The sequence below is a fragment of the Coregonus clupeaformis genome, chromosome 30 (assembly GCF_020615455.1).
Source record: "Coregonus clupeaformis isolate EN_2021a chromosome 30, ASM2061545v1, whole genome shotgun sequence".
Lineage (NCBI taxonomy): Eukaryota > Metazoa > Chordata > Actinopteri > Salmoniformes > Salmonidae > Coregonus > Coregonus clupeaformis.
Window position 1 is genome coordinate 27,655,569 of NC_059221.1, and position 23,071 is coordinate 27,678,639.

General features: G+C 43.6%; 3 protein-coding genes across 3 annotated transcripts; all 3 read left to right on the forward strand.

The window, feature by feature from the left end:
* The first annotated feature begins 3,878 nt into the window (after positions 1-3,878).
* On the forward strand, positions 3,879-6,105 carry hspb7 (heat shock protein family, member 7 (cardiovascular)). Its single transcript, XM_041857897.2, has 3 exons — positions 3,879-4,310; positions 5,371-5,504; positions 5,619-6,105. Exons 1-3 carry the CDS (start codon positions 4,145-4,147, stop codon positions 5,796-5,798), a joined length of 480 nt encoding a protein of 159 aa, XP_041713831.1. The 5' UTR covers positions 3,879-4,144; the 3' UTR covers positions 5,799-6,105.
* Positions 6,106-6,108: 3 nt separating this feature from the next.
* Positions 6,109-17,110, forward strand: zbtb17 (zinc finger and BTB domain containing 17). The gene is made up of 15 exons (XM_041856200.2): positions 6,109-6,862; positions 8,575-8,804; positions 9,214-9,393; positions 9,588-9,905; positions 9,995-10,084; positions 10,296-10,543; positions 10,771-10,913; positions 11,283-11,583; positions 13,460-13,547; positions 13,844-13,960; positions 14,134-14,254; positions 14,326-14,456; positions 14,844-15,116; positions 15,315-15,404; positions 15,547-17,110. Exons 2-15 carry the CDS (start codon positions 8,600-8,602, stop codon positions 15,954-15,956), a joined length of 2,715 nt encoding a protein of 904 aa, XP_041712134.2. The 5' UTR covers positions 6,109-6,862; positions 8,575-8,599; the 3' UTR covers positions 15,957-17,110.
* A 637-nt stretch (positions 17,111-17,747) lies between these two features.
* ddost (dolichyl-diphosphooligosaccharide--protein glycosyltransferase subunit (non-catalytic)) lies at positions 17,748-23,050 on the forward strand. The gene is made up of 11 exons (XM_041856201.1): positions 17,748-18,011; positions 18,603-18,713; positions 18,826-18,912; positions 19,026-19,129; positions 19,342-19,436; positions 19,579-19,672; positions 19,817-19,965; positions 20,086-20,233; positions 20,422-20,542; positions 22,274-22,380; positions 22,538-23,050. Exons 1-11 carry the CDS (start codon positions 17,777-17,779, stop codon positions 22,685-22,687), a joined length of 1,401 nt encoding a protein of 466 aa, XP_041712135.1. The 5' UTR covers positions 17,748-17,776; the 3' UTR covers positions 22,688-23,050.
* Positions 23,051-23,071: the final 21 nt, after the last annotated feature.

The window sequence follows — 23,071 nt, forward strand, 5'->3', positions numbered from 1 at the left end:
TAGTCAGTCAGTCAGACACACAGTGGGACAGTGAGAATGGGAGCCTTACTGTATACACTGAGTGTACAAAACATTAGGAACATCTGCTCTTTCCATGACATAGACTGACCAGGTGAAAGCTATGATCCCTTATTGATGTCACTTGTTAAATCCACTTCAATCAGTGTAGATGAAAGGGAGGAGACAGGTTAAAGAAGGATTTTTAAGCCTTGAGACAATTGAAACATTGATTGTGTACGTGTGCCATTCAGAGGGTGAATGGGCTAGACAAAAGATTTAAGAACCTTTGAACGTGGAATGGTAGTAGATGCCAGGCGCATCGGTTTGAGTGTGTCAAAAACTACAACGCTGCTGGGTTTTTCACACTCAACAGTTTCCCGTGTTTATCAAGAATGGTCCACCACCCAAAGGACGTCCAGCCAACTTGACACAACAGTGGGAAGCATTGGAGTCAACATGGGCCAGCATCCCTGTGGTGTCTTGTGAGCCCCTCAGACCTCAGAAGTCACTTTCAACATGAAATAATGTGCATGAGAAATAGGGGAGCCTTAGTGTAAAGGTTTGGTTTTTGGTCGCCCGCTTTGAAATTGTGACTGGAATTAATTCAAGCTCCCAGACAATTTTTCTCTCTCTCTTTTCTCTCTCTCACCTCTGCTCAAGGTGAAGGTAATCATTGGTCTGATGCACATCCAACCACACACACACTCACACACACACACTCACACACACACAAAGTTAATTTGTATCTTCCTCTTTCCCTTAAAGAGCAACTGCCCCTAAAAACCAACTTCTCTTTCAGAAAACAGCCTATGTGGCATCAATACGAGTCAGAAACATTTATTCTACTGTCAAAATTGACTACAACGTGTAAATAGGATAAGTCAGTCTCGTCCAAAACAGAGTTTTGTGACACTTGTGGTCGTGACTGCATCATGTAAATGAAGGTTGGGTTTGTTTCAATCCTGCCCACATGCCCACAGCTGCCAGAACCTAAGTAATCATCAATTTAGAGTGCAGCTGCACGTGACCTAATCGTAATGCCGTGGTACATTTCTTAATTAACCAAATCTAAAACGAGGCCAAATCAGGAAGTGCAGTTGCCCCCTTCATTCACAGTCAATGTTATTTTACAGCTACCGGTATGTACACTACCGTTCAAAAGTTTGGGGTCACTTAGAAATGTCCTTGTTTTCGAAAGAAAAGCAACTCCGGGATGCTGACCTTCTAGGCAGAGTTGCAAAGAAAAAGCCATATCTCAGACTGCCCATCTTAATATTTTCTTTTTATTGGTCAGTCTGAGATATGGCTTTTTCTTTGCAACTCTGCCTAGAAGGTCAGCATCCTGGAGTCGCCTCCTTACTGTTGACGTTGAGACTGGTGTTTTGCGGGTACTATTTAATGAAGCTGCCAGTTGAGGACCTGTGAGGCGTCTGTTTCTCAAACTAGACACTCTAATGACGCGTTTCAGAAGAAAGTTATTTGTTTCTGGCCATTTTGAGCCTGTAATCGAACCCACAATTGCTGATGCTCCAGATACTCAACTAGTCTCAAGAAGGCCAATTTTATTGCTTATTTAATCAGCACAACAGTTTTCAGCTGTGCTAACATAATTGCAAAAGGGTTTTCTAATGATCAGCCTTTTAAAATGATAAACTTGGATTAGCAAACACAACGTGCCATTGGAACACAGGACTGATGGTTGCTGATAATGGGCCTCTGTACGCCTATGTAGATATTCCATTAAAAATCAGCCGTTTCCAGCTACAATAGCCATTTACAACATTAACAATGTCTACACTGTATTTCTGATCAAGTTATTTTAATGGACAAAAAAACTGCTTTTCTTTCGAAAACAAGGAACTTTCTAAGTGACCCCAAACTTTTGAACGGTAGTGTATGTAAATGACACCCTATTCTGATTTCTCAACTCTATACTGGTCTCCATGGAAACAACACAATGAAGTGAATGTGAAAATTGATAATACAAGTTAGTAACTTCCATACATAATCATCTTGGTTGGAACTCTAGTGCTCTAATCTCTGTTTCCGGGACCAGTGGTAGTCAGTCAGTCAGACACACAGTGGGACAGTGAGAATGGGAGCGTTATATAATACATGGCAGCTGAGGCAAACACAACCACATGCCCAAAAATAGGAATGATATTAGTGTGCGTGTGTGTGTGTTAGTCTGTCTGCTGTGCACATTTCTCACTATCTAAAACACACGCCTTGTGCTGGTCATTGCTAATGGCGTCAGTGACCTCTCCAGAAGTGACTCAATGTCACTGATGAGACACAGGAGTTATTGGGCTGTGTGTATAAGGTTCACATTTAATGTGTGTTCTCTCTCTTAATGCCTCAGAACAGCACATGCTCCCTATCTTTCTCTCTCTCCCTCCCTGTCTCTCTCTCCCTGTCTTCCTCCCTGTCTCTCTCTCTTTTTATCTCAATCACTCTTTCTCAGGCACACTGCTCTTTCTGTCTCTCTGTTAGTTTCTCTTCCAAAATCTTTCCCTCTCCAGCACCCATCTTTCTGCGTTTCCCCCAACTCCCCTTTCCCTCTCTGTTGCTACTGCACCCTTCCATCTCCCTCTCTCATTGCTCTCTCTCTAACTCTCTTATCTGTCTAGAATAGAATCCCACTCAGACAGGGCTCTTGACTGGTGACATGGTCAGTCTCTGTGGGGAGGTGGTGAGTTGCTGGGCCGGATTTAGACGATTAGCAGTGGACTTTTACACGGATAGGATGGAATTTGATGTGTCACTGTGCCATAAATTGTATAATTGGAATCACTTCTATGTGACCTTAAAGGACAGAGCAAGAGACCATACAGAGCTTAACTTTTATTGCCCTTGATTCATCCATTATTTTTGGCTTCTCCTCATGGATTAAGGAGCAGTGAAGCTGAGAAAAGTAAATAAATTAGTTAATTAATTGCAGACTGTTTACAACCCTGTCAGAGGACAACATTGACGAGCAGCTCAGAGACTCAATCAGGAACATTTTCCATTGATGTCCTGAATTTCCTACAGATATTAATAGCTACTGTGTCCTCCCAACCAATGTCACCTAATCCCTGGTGCAAACGTCAGTCCTCCACCGACGGCTTTGTTTTCAGGCGCATTCTTTCCATCTTCCCTCTTCTCGCAAGTAAAGAAAACAATCCATTGAAATGGGTAAATGAACAGTGTAGCCTACATACTAAGAAAAAAGGACAGGAATACAACACTAACAACAGGTTAGTTGCACTTTATTAATGCATTATAAACAGCACATTTAGAAACAGTGGTTACTTCATTTAGATATTAACCTCTAAGTACTAATGGGTTCAAATTAGTTACCACCAGTTTTGTAATAGTAATTACTTGAAATAAGTTTAATAACACCAATTGTAACCAATATGTGGGTGAATAGCAGGCAACAGAGTTTAATGGCAATGTTCCCTGAGAAAATAAAGAATACATGTTATGTAACCACTGATCCACAATGTGATCAAATGTCATGACAAAAAAGGGAAACTGATGCTTACAGAGAAAAAAACAGATAGCGGGAGAGTAGAGGAAAGAAATAGAGTAGAAAACTATTTTGGGTATTGAGTGTCTGGAATGCCAACTATTTACTCAACCCCTCCTCTTGCCTTCCTCTCCCCATCTCTCTCTCTCTTTGTCAGAGCCCCTCTCCCTCTCTTAACCTCAAGCCCTCATCGCCCAAAACTTTTCAGACCACAGACCCGCTCTCTCTCTCTCTCTCTCTCTCTCTCTCTCTCCCTCACATGATAAATATAGCTCACTGTTATCCTTCAGAAACGCACACGTGCCCCCCACCACACACAGAAAAAAAAACATAGCTTGGATCCAAATATATAAGAGCCTGTATGTGTGACTGACTGGCTATGCTCGTGGACACACTTAACCGACACACTTATCCAAAAGACAGACACAGACACACACACACATCTTTAAACAGTGGGAAAGTAAAGATAGCATTTTACAAACTACCCGAAGATCTGCCCATTATCCACTTTCCCTCTGATGTAAACTGAGTGGACTGGGCCAGGACTGAACAACAAGGATATTTTCCCTTTCTCTCTCTCTCCCTTTAAAAAGCGGATACTTTTCCCACCTCTCAGGCAGACAGCCATCAATGAGTGTGACCAACTCCTCTGCCTACCGATCGGAGCGCAGCTTCCAGCAGACCTCTTCCTCCTCCTCATCCTCCAACAACCCATACATGGAGAAGAGCAGGGGGCTCTTTGCAGAGGACTTTGGCTCTTTCATGCGTCCTGGAACGGATGCCTTGGGATTTCCAAGTGAGTTGATTTGACATGAATTCCCAATTGTGGACCAGCATTACATATAAATTATATAGCTATATATGATATATTAGGTTGTTATTTTCTACTTATTCCATACATATAGTATCAAATTCCATTGCTTAATGAATTTGTCTGTGGATAATTCACGCTGTATTAGCTGTTCATGTATGTTGGTTTGAACATGCATGTACATTAAAACCAATCATTCTAAAAGACATAGAGGTGTCTCTGTGTGGTGTGTGTGTGTGTGTGACTGAGTGTGTGTGTGTTTGTCTGTGTGTGTCTGGGTCTCAGTGTGTCTCTGTGCCACACACGTGTATGCATGTGTGTAGATTGCCTGCTGAACTCTCTATAAGGCTCTGTGCACATGTGATTTCATGTGTTTGACCCGACAGCTTCTCAACAGGACAACACAGGGCAAATGGGAGGGTTGGTTGGTGGGTAGTAGCAGTAGGGCAGAGCAGGGTATTTTGGTGCTGTGACTGGTATGCCCGTGCCTCTGGAAAAGGAGGAGGTGGCTGGCGATGGAGGGAGGACAGGGCAGGATGGGAGGGGGGATGGAGGTGAGGGGGGGGCGTCCACCCGTCGGGAATGTTCGACACACTGCCAGCGCCGTGACCTCACACACAGAGAATGACTGGGATGACGCCTGGGAGAGGACGGGCCAGACTGTTGCATATCAACCAGCATACACACACACTGTCACACTTGGCATCATGTAGCCAAAGCAGACAAGTAAGAGGCACCCTGGCAGCTCACACGGTGGAATGTTCATTTCCAATTTAGGGACACACGTTAACTAATTTACGTTCTAACACATCACTTTTTATAATTAATGCATAGACAGTAAACAGGCCAAACCTTTGGACTGTGTGTGAATTTGTTGTACATATGAATGTATTTAAGGTGTAGCTAAGGTTAAGTAAGAGTTATCATCTTAGTTATTATATCTACGGATAAGAGTGATTGGGCTGCACTCAACCTGTCAAGAATGGCTAGCTCTCAGTAAGCACATTACTTGGGAAACTTCAATATGTCTTGGTTGTGTTTCCAGGTCGGACAGGGACAGCAGGGAAGATCAAGACGATGGGAGACAGCTACCAGTTCACAGTGGACGTCCAAGACTTCTCTCCAGAGGACGTCATTGTCACCACCTCCAACAACCAGATCGAAGTCCATGCAGAAAAGGTGGGCATATCTCTTTTTAGTGAGAACTGAATTTTCTGTGATTTTGAGAACCCTGTATCTAAAATATTTGAGAATATCTTGGTCATTTTCTCATGTCTATCATCACTTCAACAGTTGGCGGCGGACGGTACAGTGATGAACACTTTCACCCACAAGTGCCAGCTGCCTGAGGACGTGGACCCCACCTCTGTGACATCATCATTGGGCACCGAGGGAACGCTAACAGTCAAGGCCCGTAGAAACCCATCCAAGCATGAGCTCACACAGACCTTCCGCACTGAGATCAAGATCTAAGAAGACAGACTGGACTCTACCATGAGCCATGACCCCTGCTCCCTCACTGCCTGTATTTTATAATGCTATATCCTGTTTTTCTCATTTCCTGTCTTTTATCATTATATGTCCATTCTGCCCTTTAAGCTGGATCTTCTGCCATACCACCTCCTCAAAATACCACATCCTCCAATAGCTGCCTTGTTGACGATAGTTAGCCTAATTTGTTCTTATGTTCTCCCACAGTTATCACACATCACCTCCCACACACACACACACACACACACACACACACACACAGTGGAGGCTGCTGGGGGGAGGACGGCTCATAATAATGGCTGGAGCTGCATGAATGGAATGGCATCAAACCATGTGTTGGATGTATTTGATACCATTCCACTTATTCCACTCCAGCCCTTACCACGAGCCAGTCCTCCCCAATTAAGGTGCCACCAACCTCCTGTGATGCACACACACATCCATCCATCAATTAAGTATTGCTTCTTCTACTTAACTCTACAGATACTGCTACCAATGTACATTGTAATAGTTGTGTGAATAAAGTAGTTGATTGATTTTCCATTTAGAGAATATAAACTTTTGTGTGCATCAATGTATGATGTTTCATGTTTGTCTATTCATGGCTCAGAAGACATAGAATGGCCATCGCTAAATTTCTCAATTCTTACAACTTTCAAACATTTACACATAATCTGTCCATTGTTTTAGCATGTCATTATGAGGATTAAAAGTACATATTATAAAAGTTTAGGCACAACGTAGTAGTGAGAGAAGTTCTCACTGTGAGAACCATCTTGAGTACGATAAGGATTAGTGCGCCATCGCGTGGCCATATTTTACGCCATTCCACGCTCAGAAATAAAACTGCGCGTGCGCATTATGTAAACTATCCACCCGGCCACTATCAATCGATCAGAGAGTGGAAGATGTCGGTGAATCGAGTCTGTGGGGCTAGATCGATCACCGAAAAACTCGATTGAACGAATTCAACGGATTGTGGGAAAATATTACAAAACAACAACATAGCAAGCGTTTGGAGCGGAGAACTCTGCCATTCTCGAGAGGTAATTTTAATGCACTCCTTTTGAAAGATGGCGTATGCTTAAAGTACAGAACGAGGCTCTAAGGACTAGCAGAAAGAAAGGCCCCTCTATTGCCAAACGCCATCTTGCTTGTCTCAAAACATGCATGTCTAGGCACGCTAAATTAATCCCGGATAGCGAGGGTAGAAGGATATAGGATTCGTAATCAATCTGCTGCATCGTCAAAAAAGAAGTTCATGAAATTCCTTAAATGACAAATGATTTGCTCACCATTTGTATAAACAGTCTGTCGCATCGATGGTTAAGCTATGTCTTTTAAACAGTCAGTTGTCGATATAGGCCAACTCTGTCTTCTTTTGATAAGTTGAATATTGTATTACTATAATTTCTATAAAACAACACCATAGAGTACCACAGTATGAGTCATAATGGGCCTCCTGTAGCTCAGTTGGTAGAGCATGGCGCTTGCAACGCCAGGGTTGTGGGTTCGTTTCCCACGGGGGGCAGTATGGAAAATGTATGCACTCACTAACTGTAAGTCGCTCTGGATAAGAGTGTTTGCTAAATGACTAAAACATATTAATAATAATACCCATAAAACCTAGCAGTCAAACAGGGAAATGGTTCCAATCGTTTTCCCAGCATTCATTTTTCCCCATAGGGGATTTTAGAAACACTGAGAAATGAGCTATAATTTGTGTAGCCTTACCCTGGCGTGACATTTTGATAACCTTAGAAATCTTTCTAAGATGACTTTTATCAATATATTCACCTGTATTTACCCCCCCATAAAAAAAATTAAACGCTAATTAGCTGCTAATATGGCTATCATAAAGAACTACAAATGCCATGATGATCTGGACAAACTACCGAATCAAGGCAAAGGTAAGAATCTCTGGATTAACTATCTAATGTTAGCTAAATTTAGTAATTAATAAATTGGCAACATTTCTTAAAATTGACAATTCTGTGAACTGTTTTAAATTCACACAATACCTGTTAGCAATGGTGTCAGCTAGAGATTATGTGTAGTTTTGCATGATGTCTACTTTGATGCTAATTAGCATTTTTGAATCTGAGAGTAAATAGAGCCAAATATATTGATAAGTCACCTTGTCCGAGAGAGATTTACATGGTTATCAAAACATCACGCCAGGGTAAGCCTACACAAAACACAGCCCTTATTTTAAGTGTTTCTAAAATCCCCTATGGGGAAAAATAAATGGTGGAAATACAATTGGAACCATTTCCCTGTTTGACCGCTAGGTTTTATGGGTATTATGATACCTCCACCGTGGGGCTCTATATCTTGTGAGCGCCCAATGATTTAGTTGTCAGGAAATGCTAAATTATTAAATTGCATGTGATAAATGCACCGAGGAATAAAACAAGTCGTAAGGGATTATATCATAATTATTAGTCACATTTTAAGTGAGAATCAAATCAAATTTTATTTGTCACATGCGCCGAATACAACAAGTGTAGACTTTACAGTGAAATACTTACAAGCTCTTTCCCAACTATACAGTTAAAAAGTAAGAACATTTACAAATAGATAAAAAAAGAAAATAGTAACACAATAAATTAACACTATAAAATAGCAATAATGAATCCCCTCTCCAGTCATGTTTTTGTTTACAGTTCCAAACATTTAGGTTTGACAGTGGTAATGTGTTGCCTCACCTGCTTGACTAAGTCCAACACAACTGTAACCCTATCCACTGTGTCAACAGCTTCCGAAGGCGCCCACTCTCCAGGATGGACTTTCCCTGGCACAGTGGCAAGGTTTTGGAACAGCTCAATCACCAGCGCCAGCTGGGCCTGCTTTGTGACTGTACCTTCGTGGTGGACGGGGAGGACTTCAAGGCCCACAAGGCCGTGCTGGCTGCCTGCAGTGCCTACTTCCGCACCCTCTTCCTGGACCAGAAGGATGTGGTGCACCTGGACATTAGCAACGCAGCAGGTACATAAGCCTTTCCCAGGTTGTTGAGTTAGGACGTCTGCAATAAGTGGATGTCTGCTGTTGCCCCCTAAAAGCCTTGTTTGAAAATGATAACACTATTACAAATTATGGTATTCCCCACCTAAGACTGGTCCTCTGTAGCTCAGCTGGTAGAGCACGGCGCTTGTAACGCCAAGGTAGTGGGTTCGATCCCCGGGACCACCCATACACAAAAAAATAAAAAAATGTATGCACGCATGACTGTAAGTCGCTTTGGATAAAAGCGTCTGCTAAATGGCATATTATTATTATTATTATAAGACAAAAATATACAGTGAGAAAACACTGAATTATTTGCTTTACCTTAATATCCAAGACCATGTTCAACATCAGGCTTAGGTTATCTGCCTATGTATTCTGTTTTCTGCAGGTCTGGGCCAAGTCCTTGAGTTCATGTACACAGCAAAGCTGAGTCTGAGTCCTCAGAATGTGGAGGATGTGGTGGCGGTGGCCACGTTCCTTCAGATGCAGGAGATAGTCAATGCCTGTTCTGCCTACCAGTCTCTGGCAGTCTCCACATCATCCCAGACAACACAAGACTTCATTGACCGTGAGTACAGTACAGATCAGTACACAAACAGGGGTTATTAGTACACAGTCATTAGCATGCTTGCTTTAACAAGACCACTAATGTTATTTGTCAATTATTTTGGACAACTGAAGCAAGCACACTGATTTTCTTCAGGAAATTTACCTTTTCTAGTTAATATTGTTCTCGCCCATCATTTCTTCCAAACCATAAAGACAAGATTGAGGAAGGAGAGCAAAACACGGAAAAGCAGCCGTCAGAGACAAGGTCACATGACGAGGAGATCCCAAACCCCTCAGCCGAGGATGAAGGGCCAAAGAGAGTTCAGGAGGACCCGAAGGAGACCACCCCTGACGATGGGCAGATCGCCAGTAAGACCCCAGACAAACAGACCCCGGGGAGAGGAAGACCCCCCAAAACCTCCACCCATGCCACACAGAGAAAAGCTGCAGCTGAAAGAGAGGAGGTGGAGAGCGCCGCCAAAGATGTGCCTGAGTTTCAGGATGACCCCTCGGATGCGGACTACACGCCCAGTCAGTGAATTACTTGTCTTCATACTTTTCATTGATGATCTGTATGTTTGATATTGCTGTGCTGATGAAGATTTATTTTGTACTTACAGAGTTCCCATTCAAATCTGCAGCCGGTAGGTCTTACATGAGCACCAGGAGAAGAAGGACAAGGAGAGCTCCTCGACGCAACCTCTCACAGGGTAAACAAACAGATTGACTGATCTTCCTTCCTTCCTAGGAGTAATTACAGATCTGCCATGACTGGATAAGTTAAAGCTACCTTGCTTTCTCCTATCCAATCATGTTGGATCAGTGACGACTTCAAGGAAGGGAAGATGGAAGGCTACATTTTCTAAATATTTGACTGCAGTGGGCCGCAGTATCTGATGGTTATACAATTCCTATTCATAGATAATGACTCGGATGAGGGGAGTAGCTCACCAAAGTCAGTAAATAAAGAGACAAAAGAGGTGGAGGAGGGCGAGATGGAGGAGGGCGAGATGGAGGAGGGCGAAATGGAGGAGGAAGAGGGGGAGGAGGAGGAGGGAGAAGATGGCCAGGGGACGGAGAGCGGAGAGGAGAGGAAGCAGCTACGGTTGGGTGCTGTCACCGACCGCACCGAGTCACGGTCCTACGGCTCTGTGACTCACAAGTGTGAGGTGAGGACCGTGTGTGTGCTTGTTTATGTGTTGGTTATGGTATGGGTTACTTTGCACAGTGTGATTAAACATGGAAATGACCAGCTTTAATGTTTTTTGATTATTCATTCTGTATCAGAGGAGGACTTATTGTTTTAAACTGTGCATGTATATTTTCCTATCAAATAAACCATAAAATAGAGGATATTGCATTTACACTCATGTAATTGGGGGTTGCGCATTTCTAGGACTGTGGAAAGAAGTTCACCCACACAGGGAACTTCAAGAGACACATCCGCATTCACACAGGAGAGAAACCTTTCAGCTGCCGTGACTGCCACAAGGCCTTCTCAGACCCTGCTGCCTGCAAGGCTCACGAGAAAACACACAGGCTAGTATCAAGCTCATCACCTGTCTGTCTCATGGGCATAATGACATGTCCTATTTCTGGGGCCTTGTTGACATCCTCTTTGCAGATCTGATTGGTTTACTTTCTCCTTTTAGATTCGCTTGAAGAGATCTACCCTCTCTTAATGTTCAATAACAAGCCTTTGTATGACAGAGGCGATTTGTGCAACACATCCCCTTGTAACTTGTTAAAAATAACGATGATCAAATTGATAGTGAATTAAAATCATGAGTCATAGTAATCACAGTTTCATTACATCAACATCCTCTCGAACGTCTCATCACCTGAGTAAGTATAAGTAAATATAAGTAGCTATATCTTACTTAAATATATCTCTCTTTCTCCCCGTAGCCCCCTGAAACCTTACTGCTGCTCCTCGTGTGGGAAGAGCTACCGGCAGATCAGCCTGCTCAACTTGCACCGGAAGCGTCACACGGGCGAGGCCAGATACAGTTGCAGGGACTGCGGCAAGCTCTTCACCACGTCTGGCAACCTGAAGCGCCACATGCTGGTGCACAGCGGCGAGAAGCCGTACCACTGCGACTACTGCGACCGGGCCTTCTCCGACCCCACCGCCAAGATGCGCCACCTGGAGACCCATGATGCCGACAAGGGCCACAGGTGTCCGCACTGCGACAAGCGGTTCAACCAGGTTAGGACCGCTTCTAAAACAAGACTACACTGATAGATGTTGTAGTGTTTTTGTACAACCCTGTACAGTCGTGGTCAAACGTTTTGAGAATGACACACAAGTATTGGTCTTCGCAAAGTTCGCTGCTTCAGTGTTATGGGATTTTTTTGTCAGATGTTACTATGGTATACTGAAGTATAATTACAAGCATTCCATAAGTGTCAAAGGCTTTTATTGACAATGACATTACGTTTATGCAAAGAGTCAATATTTGCAGTGTTGACCCTTCTTTTTCAAGACCTCTGCAATCCGCCCTGGCATACTGTCAATTAACTTATGGGCCACATCCTGACTGATGGCAGCCCATTCTTGCATAATCAATGCTTGGAGTTCGTCAGAATTTGTGGGTTTTTGTTTGTCCACCCGCCTCTTGAGGATCGATCACAAGTTCTCAATGGGATTAAGGTCTGGGGAGTTTCCTGGCCATGGACCCAACATTTCGATGTTTTGTTCCCCGAGCCACTTAGTTATCACTTTTGCCTTATGGCAAGGTGCTCCATCATGCTAGAAAAGGCATTGGTCGTCACCAAACTGTTCTTGGATGGTTGGGAGAAGTTGCTCTCAGAGGATGTGTTGGTACCATTCTTTATTCATGGCTGTGTTCTTAGGCAAAATTGTGAGTGAGCCCACTCCCTTGGCTGAGAAGCAACCCCACACATGAATGGTCTCAGGATGCTTTACTGTTGGCATGACACAGGACTGATGGTAGCGCTCACCTTGTCTTCTCCGGACAAGGTTTTTTCCAGATGCCCCAAACAATCGGAAAGGGGATTCATCAGAGAAAATGACTTTACCCCAGTCCTCAGCAGTCCAATCCCTGTACCTTTTGCAGAATATCAGTCTGTCCCTGATGTTTTTCCTGGAGAGAAGTGGCTTCTTTGCTGCCCTTCTTGACACCAGGCCATCCTCCAAAAGTCTTCGCCTCACTGTGCGTGCAGATGCACTCACACCTGCCTGCTGCCATTCCCGAGCAAGCTCTGCACTGGTGGTGCCCCGATCCTGCAGCTGAATCAACTTTAGGAGACGGTCCTGGCGCTTGCTGGACTTTCTTGGGCGCCCTGACGCCTTCTTCACAACAATTGAACCTCTCTCCTTGAAGTTCTTGATGATCCGATAAATGGTTGATTTAGGTGCAATCTTACTAGCAGCAATATCCTTGCCTGTGAAGCCCTTTTTTTTGACGGCATGTGTTTCCTTGCAGGTAACCATGGTTAACAGAGGAAGAACAATGATTTCAAGCACCACCCTCCTTTTAAAGCTTCCAGTCTGTTATTCTAACTCAATTAGCATGACAGAGTGATCTCCAGCCTTGTCCTCGTCAACACTCTCACCTGTGTTAACGAGAGAATCACTGACATGATGGCAGCTGGTCCTTTTGTGGCAGGGCTGAAATGCAGTGGGCGGCAGGTAGCTTAGTGGGTAAGAGCGTTGTGCCAGTAACCGAAAGGTCGCTGGTTCTAATCCCCGAGCTGATTAGGTGAAAAATCTGTCGGTGCCCTTGAGCAAGGCACTTAACCCTAATTGCTCCTGTAAGTCGCTCTGGATAAGAGCATCTGCTAAATGACTAATTATTTATTTATTTACAGTGGAAATGTTTTTGGGGGGGGATTAATTTCATTTTCATGGCAAAGAGGGACTTTGCAATTCATCTGATCACTCTTCATGACATTCTGGAGTATATGCAAATTGCCATCATCAAAACTAAGGCAGCAGACTTTGTGAAAATTAGTAGTTGTGTCATTCTCAAAACGTATGACCACGACTGTATATAGTTTCTCTATCCTTGCATTGAAATGTTGAACTGTACTCTAACCTGGCTATTCCTCTGTCTGGACAGACTGGGAATCTAAAGGCTCACCTGAAGATCCACATCACAGATGGCCCTCTGAAGTGCAAAGAGTGTGGCAAACAGTTCACCACCTCAGGTAACACCAGACTAGACAAGAGAAGTTGACTTCTGGGCTTGTAGTCATTAAGCATCTCAGAGAGAAGGAGTTCTGATCTAGGATCAGATCCTCACTGTCCATGTAATCTTATTAATCATTACCTAAAAGGCAACACTGATTCTAATGAATAAGATTACATGGACAGGGGGGGTCCTGATCCTAGATCAGCACTCTTACTTTTACACGCTTTATGAACACAGGCCCTGGTCTCGCTCTGTGTTGATATATAACTAGTCTCTTCGTATGGGTATATAACTGTAGTCTTTGTTTCCCAGGGAACTTGAAGAGACACCTGCGCGTTCACAGTGGGGAGAAGCCCTATATCTGTATGCACTGCCAGAGAGCTTTCTCCGACCCCGGGGCACTGCAGAGACACGAGCGCATACACACAGGTAACAGTTTTCGAAATTGATTTATATGACTGTTCACCTTGACCTCTTACTTTGTACTGTGTAGCTTTAACATGTGTGTAACATAAACATGTGCAAAAATAACAGGAAATGCCTGTGCAGTGCATCATAGGTTAGAGACTGTAATGTAACTGTAGTGTGTGTGTCTCCTATAGGGGAGAAGCCGTGTCTGTGTCTGATCTGTGGGAAGGGGTTCACCCAGGCCAGTTCACTCATCGCTCATGTCCGCCAGCACACCGGAGAGAAGCCCTATGTCTGCGACCGCTGTGGCAAAAGGTAAACACACACACACAGTATGATCCTATTGATATAACATAGAGCCCTTTATGTCCTCTCTCCAACTCCAGGTTTGTCCAGTCCAGTCAGCTGGCCAATCACATCCGTCACCATGATAACATCCGGCCACACAAGTGTCACATCTGCAACAAGGCGTTTGTCAATGTTGGGGATCTCTCCAAGCATATCATCATTCACACAGGTAGGAAGTACAACTGTGAGTGAGCAGAAAGTGAGGTTCCCTGGGAGTAGTGGATATTAATGGATAGTCACCCTTAGCGACAGTATTTTCAACCTAACTTCCGTTTCCCCTGAAAAACGGAAGTGGGGACTCCGCTCAGGCGTCTTTCTATGTCTGCTACTGTACGTTAGGTTAATGGATAGTCAAAAAATAGTATATAATATGTTTACAAAAATAGGTATTTAGGTATCTTTTGTGTATATTTCCAGTGAAGAAAACAAAGCTGTTGGGTATCTGGGTACATTATATCCCCTTTATCTTTAGTGTCCCTCCAACCTCCTTACCCTGAGGTTTAACATTAGTCTACATTCACCCTTCAAGTCATTTTTTCATCCCACCATCCCCTAGGAGAGAAGCCCTTCCTGTGTGACAAGTGCGGTCGCGGGTTCAACCGCGTCGACAACCTGCGCTCCCACGTCAAGACCGTCCACCAGGGTAAGGCCGGGATGAAGCGCCTGGTGGTTGCTGGGGGCGACAGCGACGACGGGGGTGACGGGTTCCACGGTGGGTCGGCCTCAGAGATGGATGACAACGAGATCAACATCGTCACCGTCACCACTGAGGACATCGTCACCCTGGCGACGGGGGCCCTGGATGGCAGCGCTGTGGCCCAGCTGACAGGTCAGACCGATAGCATGCTGGGTAATGATGTTCAGATAGGGGGAGGAGAATGGTGGTATGCAGTGGATGTGACTGTAATAGGAATGAGATTAAAGGAATGTGGCTGTGTGAGAGTAAGAAGGAAATAGACTCGGAACAAAGGGAATAATTAAGAAAATTCTCCTGTTGTACGTTTCTATGGATTCTGTCTGTTTCCAGTGGTGCCTGTGGCTGCATCGGTCTCAGCAGACGAGACGGAGGCTCTAAAAGCAGAGATCACCAAGGCTGTGGAGAAGGTGCAGGAAGCAGGTGAGACTGGCCAACCCAGCTTTGATCAGCTATTACTATTCATCGCTTGGATAACACAGCATGTAATATCAGTATATAGATGATACTTCCTTACATACACATACTGTACATCCTCACCATCCGTCTTCTCTGTCCTTCCCAGACCCCAACACTCAGATCCTGTACGGGTGCGACTCATGCGGTGACAAGTTCCTGGACGCCAGCTCGCTGGCCCAGCACGTGCGAATCCACACGGCCCAGGCCCTGGTCATGTTCCAGGCTGACTCTGACTTCTACCAGCAGTATGCCACTGCTGCAGCCGCCACCGCCGTCGGGGAAGTTGTTACCACAACCTGGCAACCCACCTCCGAGCAGGTCATCCAGGGAGGGGAGCTCGTCTTCCACACCCGTGAGGAGGAGGAGGGTGGGGAGGAGGGAGAGGGGGATGGGGTGACTCAGGAGGAGGGAGGAGAGGGAGAGGTGGTGGCCCAAGCTGACCCCCAGCCAGAGGGGAAAGATGAGGCTGTGACAGAGGGAGAAGGAGAAGAGATGGAGTGTGAGAGTCAGGCTTAGGGAAGGAAAGTACATTGAAGAACGGATTATATCTGGCATGCAATGACACCCCAAGTTACAGTGGGTTGAGTGAGTAATTAGTCATAATTTATGACGATTTCCCGCCCTTTGTGGGAAAACGACAGTGAGATTTCTAATCACCAGTTTACATAATCATTAATAAACTGTCATTTGTAGAGATTTAGCAAAACATTGTCAGCCTCATCTGGCATGAGTTCCCCTAATTCTAAAATTCTAGAATCTCTTCAGACGGTAGAAGTAGTATGTAACATGCTATAGTCAATTTAGCACTGTATGTTTAACATGTATATTATAAAATATAGAAATGGGCTATTCATTTAGAAAATGTTCTTGCAGTATATCCCAGGGTAGGAAGGTAGGTTGATACATCACACCACTTTTGTTTTTCTTCTCCCTGACAGTAAAAAAAACAGAAAGGTAGTCAAATATTGCCTACAGATTATTTCCTTGTTTTACTGAGATAGTGTAAATGTTCCTCTCTTAGTTGAAGTATTTTAGTATACTTAATTTAAGTATTTTCATTAAAAGCACAAGTGTTCAGAAACTATTGATAGACTACTTTGTGTAGTGCTACTTGCATTTTGAGTGAGAAGGACTTGCTAAGTCTGTGCTAGAAGTGTCGTTTCTCTTTCACATTGACAGGCAAACAATGTAAATGTGCACAGGCACGTTGACGTTTGTTCTATTTCCTGCTAACATATTATAATTAGTCTTTGTGTAGAGAACTAGAAAACTGAAATGAGTTCCTATTGGTGGGATCCAAATGAGAAATGACAAGTTGTGGATTCGTTCCACAAATCGACATTATTTCCAATTGATCCCTGTGTAAAGCATGAAACAGCCTGCGCTGTCATTTTCTCAATGATTTGTAGCACTGATTTGGCAGGTATTAAGAAGTACAAGAAGTCATTAACTGACTGTGTATGCTAGCCTATGTTAGCATAACAAGATGTTTCCTTGGGAAGTCTTATGGCAGCAGGAGCACCTAACATCGCATAGCAATGTGTGTAAATTATGATTATGTTCAGTCCTGGTTGATACTAGTTCATGCAAGTATTTTTTAGTTGTTGAACAATACAGATTATGATATAGACCTTCTGTTTTAAGTTAAATCAATGGCTGATTAAAGATGGGGGGGGGTGTATTAAAACTACCCACAGATCAATAAAGACAGATACATCAAAACATAGAACTGAGCTGCCCGTTTTATTCGCTGTTAAATGTATGTGGTTGAACCTGACACCACACATGTTCCTTGGGGAAGAAATAAAGTTCAGTAACACTTAAAACTTACAGGTAGCGCAGCGGTCTAAGGCACTGCATCTCAGTGCTTGAGGCGTCACTACAGACCCCCTGGTTCGATTCCAGGCTGTGTCACAACCGGCTGTGATTGGGAGTCCCATAGGGCGGCGCACAATTAGCCCAGCGTCGTCCGGGTTTGGCCGGTGTAGGCCGTCATTGTAAATAAGAATTTGTTCTTAACTGACTTGCGTAGTTAAATAAAGGTAAAATAAAAGTATATGGTGCATATTGGTACAAGCATGTATGACCCACATGTCTTTTTATAATGATTATGCACAGTATTGCAGATCATTTATTGACAAAAAAATTTTCAAACAATTAAGTATCAGCACAGATATTACAGAAAATCACACTCCCTCATAATAAAATAAAAGTGCCCTGATCATGTTCATTGTCAAACGTGAATGCAGGGTGGACGCGTTCTTGTGTGTGATTGGCTGAATCCTGAGGCCAAAGGTTGGTCGACTGCTAAAGCTGACGTCGACTTCTTCCCCAAAATGGCGACGCGGACACCAGACAGACAAACGAGCCGGTGCAGTTCTACGTTATTATCCATTAAACGGACCGTAAGCATGGCTCGGACAAAATCCAGACTGGTGGGAAACAATTTTATTTTCTTCTTAACAGTCTCGTCTATGATGCACATGGCATTGGCTGACGGAAAGACACTCGTGTTGTTGGACAACCTCAACATCAGAGACACCCATTCAATCTTCTTTCGCAGTCTGGCAGGTGAGAAGGAATACGTGTGTTTTTCCCAATCATTGTTGCTTAGCTAGCTAGTGGTTTCACAATAATACATTCAATAACAACAACGTGCTTTCATTAGTTGGTTTTCGTTCAGATATTAATCTAAGTTAGCGCTCATATCTGTCCACTAGCTAGCTAATCTTAGCTAGGTTTGTAAACGTTGCACAGGAAAAGGTGTCACTGCTGGGGCGTGTGGCATTGATTTCGGTCAAATAGTAGCTAGATAGCTATCATTGTCGGTGTTGAAGACGAAGAAAGCTCCTATCTGTCCACTTGCACAGTTACGTGGCTGGGGTACCTGACGATGTTAGCTTTTTGCACTAATTGTGATTGTAGTGTACTACTGAGCAACATCCTACACATTTTTCAGACCCCACTGCGCATGTGATGTTACTTAATGTTGTTTCCCAAATGTATATCCAAGGCAATAGACATTTTAATACAAGCATCTCAAAGTAGTGCATTGTTTATATGCACTAGAAATGACTGATTAACAACCCATCCTAGGGGATCAGAATAGTGTAAAACAAATACATTTTCATCGGGCTGATGTAGCTGTGTTTCTCTTTGCAGATCGTGGTTTTGACCTTTCATTCAGGACTGCAGATGACCCTTCTCTTTCCCTGATCAAATATGGCCAATTTCTCTATGACCACCTCATCATCTTCTCCCCATCCGTGGAAGGTTAGTTAGCTAACATTGCAGTTCAACATTTTAGTGGCATTTCTTATCTTTCCTCAGTGACTCTTGTTACAAAAAAGTATTAACTATTTCATGCATATTTTTTTCCTTTAAGACTTTGGTGGCAACATCAATGTTGAGACCATCACTTCATTCATTGATGGTGGAGGCAATGTCCTGGTTGCTGCTGGTTCTGATATTGGTAAGTGCAAAAATGTATTATTCTTCCATGTTATGTGTAAAAACCACACACTTGGTTTCTACTTCATTTACACTGGAACTAGTGCCATTGTCTTGTCTTCTCTTTTGTCCTAGGTGACCCACTTAGAGAGCTGGGCAGTGAATGTGGGATTGAGTTTGATGAGGAGAAGACTGCTGTAATTGACCATCACCATTACGATGTGTCGGACCCCGGTGAGGTAAGCAGAAGAGATGTAGAGAACATTCTAATGTAAACCTTTAAGCTGTAGTTTTTGCAATTGCTTACAGAGGCACAATGTGTCTGCACACCTGTCTGATAATGTAGAATTCTCACGAAAAGGTGTGAAATGGGGATTGAGTGCCCACTTGATTTACAGAGCACTTGAGGTGGGTTATGATCATAAGCTGTAAAAGTGTTTCCTTCCCCTAGCATACCCTGATTGTTGCTGATCCAGAGAATCTGCTGAAGGCTCCCACTATTGTTGGGAACCCCAGTGACAAACCCATCCTCTTCAAGGGTGTTGGGTGAGTCTACCATTACAGCGGAGAACAATTATTGTCACTTCTAAACAAGGGTTGTTACTACACTGGTATTGGGTTGTTATTCCCCAAACGGCAAAGTTTCCCATTGTAAAATGATTGTCGTCATCTTCTCCCCTTCTCCCAGCATGGTGGCAGACCCAGATAACCCCCTGGTCCTGGACATTCTGACTGGCTCCTCCACCTCCTACTCCTACTTCCCTGACCGACCCATCTCTCAGGTAACACCATCACTGTTTCCTTCCTTGTCAAACATTCTCCTTTTGGGTGGGGAGGAGGGAGACTATCTTATGTGCATGTATAAGGTGTTTATCCTTGGAATGTTATATTTTGGTGGACACTATGCTCTCCTTCTTTCTCGACAGTACCCCCATGCTGTTGGAAAGAACACTCTTTTGATCGCTGGGCTCCAGGCCAGGAACAACGCCCGCGTGGTATTCAGCGGCTCACTGCACTTTTTCAGCGACGCCTTCTTCAACTCGGCTGTGCAGAAGGCCACACCTGGCTCCCAGAGGTAACCCTCCTCTCATAGTGCTTTTCATCATCTGCTCTGCAGTTGCCTGCCTTACTTTTTAATCACCCTAGTATTTCTAGAAACAGAACTGTTTTCATTCCTGTCTTGCGCCTCTTGAAGGTACGCTCAGACTGGGAACATGGAGTTGGCCGAGGCTCTGTCCCAATGGGTGTTCAAGGAGGCCGGCGTACTCCGGGTGGGAGCTGTTACCCATCATCCTGTGGGGGAGAGCACCCCCCCTGCAGCCTACACCATCACAGACCTCGTGGTGAGTCACTTAAGGCTATGATTTAATCTATGATGACAGTATTTAGCAATTTTTCTGTTTTATTTAAAGGAACATTCAAAGTTAGAAATATGCTAGTTGAGCTCATGAGTGGGCATGAAGATATTTGTTTTCTTCAGCTACATCAACTGGCATGGCATTGTTGTTTCTGTCCCTTTCCTCCGACACAGGAGTACAGCATTGTTATTGAGATGTTGTCCGAGGGCATCTGGATTCCCTTTGACGGGGAAGACATCCAGCTGGAGTTTGTGAGAATCGACCCCTTCGTCAGGACCTACCTCAAGAAAAATGGTATGAACATTTCACAGACATGACCAATGTTCTCTTTAAGCAGTCCATGAAGAAATACCTGCCTCTACAGAGATGCACAAGATTGAACTTCTCTGAACTTGACTAGATTTTCACCCTGTTAGTTTACAATATATTTCAGATCAACGTTTCCCTCTACTGTGAGAATTGTGATCGAATCAACACATCAGCCCTTTTCAATGCAACATACCAAAATAAATCTAACTATGAAAGACTGTTTTTGTTGTAGGCAGAGTGCATTGAAAGGGGGATTCTACAGGCACGAGCGGTCGCAACTCGCGAGTAGCCTAAATGCGCTTGTTTTTAGATCAAGGTGCAGAGCCCTGTGTGCACATTTTGTTGATATTCTTTGCTAGTTAGTGAGTTATTAGCCCAGTTATAGCTAGTTTTTGGTCCGCAATGGGGGAGTGATTGTTGCCTACAAGAGCTCAACGTGTACATTTCTAGCCATCTTTGAAAAGCGGGGCAGTATTGTATTTTGAGACGGGCTTGAATGAGCGAAGAAGCCAATGGGCAGAGGGTAGCATACATTTTGGTCTGATTCTCTGTAATAATAATGCATTTTTTACACAATACATTTTCAGTCACCTACTTGTCTGAAGGACAAGCGGCTAAAAAGGTTAATGTGAAGCTCTGCATAATGTTTTTAAAAAGTCTCATGGAATGTAGGCCTACATTGAACACCACACATTGGCTGTTACTGTAGGCTGTGTCATAGAATAGCTGTTTTCCATGTGAAAATGTTATGGGATGCATTTTCTCTGTTTTTGATGGTAGGCCATTCTGATCAAATAGCCACAGTAGCTGAATTGGCCACTGTTAAAACGGTAACTTAGTGGGTACAGACTCAGTGTAAACGCATGCCGGACGTTGCATAAAATGTTCACAACGTTCAAGTTTCCACTCAGCAGACCTGAAATTTGCTCAGTGCCGGAAAAAAATTGAGGGAACATTGGACATTAATCTTTTTTTCATGATTATTTACATAATACAATTGCTTGTTGTAACTCTCATAAGGCAGAATAGTTTTCCAAAATCAAAGAATTGTATTCAAAAGTGTACATCCTTAAAAGTTCTACAGATGCACCATTGAGAGCATCTTGACTGGCTGCATCACCGCTTGGTAAGGCAATTGCTTGGCATCCGACTGCAAGGCGCTACAGAGCGTAGTGCGTACGGTCCAGTACATCACTGGGGCCTAGCTCCCTGCCTTCCAGGACCTCTTAGGGCCTTCCTCTGACGGTGTCTGAGAATTTTTAGGGCTTTCCTCTGACTCCAGCCACCCAAGTCAGACTGTTCTCACTGCTACCGATACATCAAGTCTGGAACCAACAGGACCCTGAAGACTGCTAGATAGTTCACCAATAGCTACCTGGACAATCTGCATTTACTATTTTTGCACTAACTTGTTTCACTCATCACATACGCTGCTGTTACTGTTTATTATCTATCCTGTTGCCTAGTCACTTTATCCCTAACTGTGTACATATCTACCTCAATTACCTCGTACCCCTGCAAATCGACTTGGTACTGGTACCCTGTGTATATAGCCAAGTTATCGTTACTCATTGTGTATTTATTCCTCATGTTATTATTTCTTTTATTTCTGCATTGTTGGGAAGGGCACGTAAGTAAGCATTTCACTGTTAGTCTACACCTGTTTTTTATGTGACTAATACAAATTGATTTGAAATGCTATTTTTCCCTTAACAGGAGATAAATACAGTGTCCAGTTCAAGTTGCCTGACGTGTATGGAGTGTTCCAGTTCAAGGTGGACTACAACAGGCTAGGCTACACACACCTTTACTCCTCCACTCAGGTGAGGGAACTGTTAAATTAAAACATGTGTTTTGTAGTGGAAGGCTCTTGAGTATTTCAAGGGCTACACCAGCTAATTCATTTGTCATATTACACTATAAGCAAACAATATTGTACTCAATTGTAAGAGGCTAATGTATTCATGTCCTCTCCCATAGGTGTCAGTGCGTCCCCTGCAGCACACCCAGTATGAGCGCTTCATCCCCTCAGCGTTTCCTTACTACGCCAGTGTCTTCTCTATGATGGGAGGACTCTTTGTCTTCAGCATAGTCTTCCTTCACATGAAAGAAAAGGAGAAGTCAGACTAAGGCGATTAAATTAGAAGGGAGGGGTGGTAGATAATGGGGTGAAGGTTCTTAGTTGCTAAAATCGTTTGGCAGAGCCTGCAAAAAGTTTGTAATTGTTGCTTCTATATTGGTTGTGGGGGCATTTAATTAGGGTTTTGCAGGCCAATTTACTCAGTTTTTGTACTTAAAAACAAAAGTTTCATGTATAAAATAATCACTCAAATGATCTGTGAGCATTCCAGAATTCAGTCAGGAATGTGATATTGTTGCTTCAAGATCTCAATATCAGGTGGAGCACTTGTTTGGAAACATCCCATGAATTTGTTTTTTTTCCCACCCACTTGTATGAGGATAAAAACATCTTGATGTGGTACATGCACTGAATATTTTAGTTTTGTCTGATAA

Coding starts and splice junctions, on each gene's coding strand:
- zbtb17 (XM_041856200.2), top strand. CDS start 8,600: ATGGACTTTCCCTGGCACAGTGGCAAGGTTTTGGAACAGCTCAATCAC. Junction 9,394..9,587: donor AACACAAGACTTCATTGACC/GTGAGTACAGTA, acceptor CAAACCATAAAG/ACAAGATTGAGGAAGGAGAG. Junction 10,544..10,770: donor CTGTGACTCACAAGTGTGAG/GTGAGGACCGTG, acceptor GCGCATTTCTAG/GACTGTGGAAAGAAGTTCAC.
- ddost (XM_041856201.1), top strand. CDS start 17,777: ATGGCGACGCGGACACCAGACAGACAAACGAGCCGGTGCAGTTCTACG. Junction 19,673..19,816: donor CTGACCGACCCATCTCTCAG/GTAACACCATCA, acceptor CTTTCTCGACAG/TACCCCCATGCTGTTGGAAA. Junction 22,381..22,537: donor ACCTTTACTCCTCCACTCAG/GTGAGGGAACTG, acceptor CCTCTCCCATAG/GTGTCAGTGCGTCCCCTGCA.
- hspb7 (XM_041857897.2), top strand. CDS start 4,145: ATGAGTGTGACCAACTCCTCTGCCTACCGATCGGAGCGCAGCTTCCAG. Junction 4,311..5,370: donor GGATGCCTTGGGATTTCCAA/GTGAGTTGATTT, acceptor TTGTGTTTCCAG/GTCGGACAGGGACAGCAGGG. Junction 5,505..5,618: donor TCGAAGTCCATGCAGAAAAG/GTGGGCATATCT, acceptor TCACTTCAACAG/TTGGCGGCGGACGGTACAGT.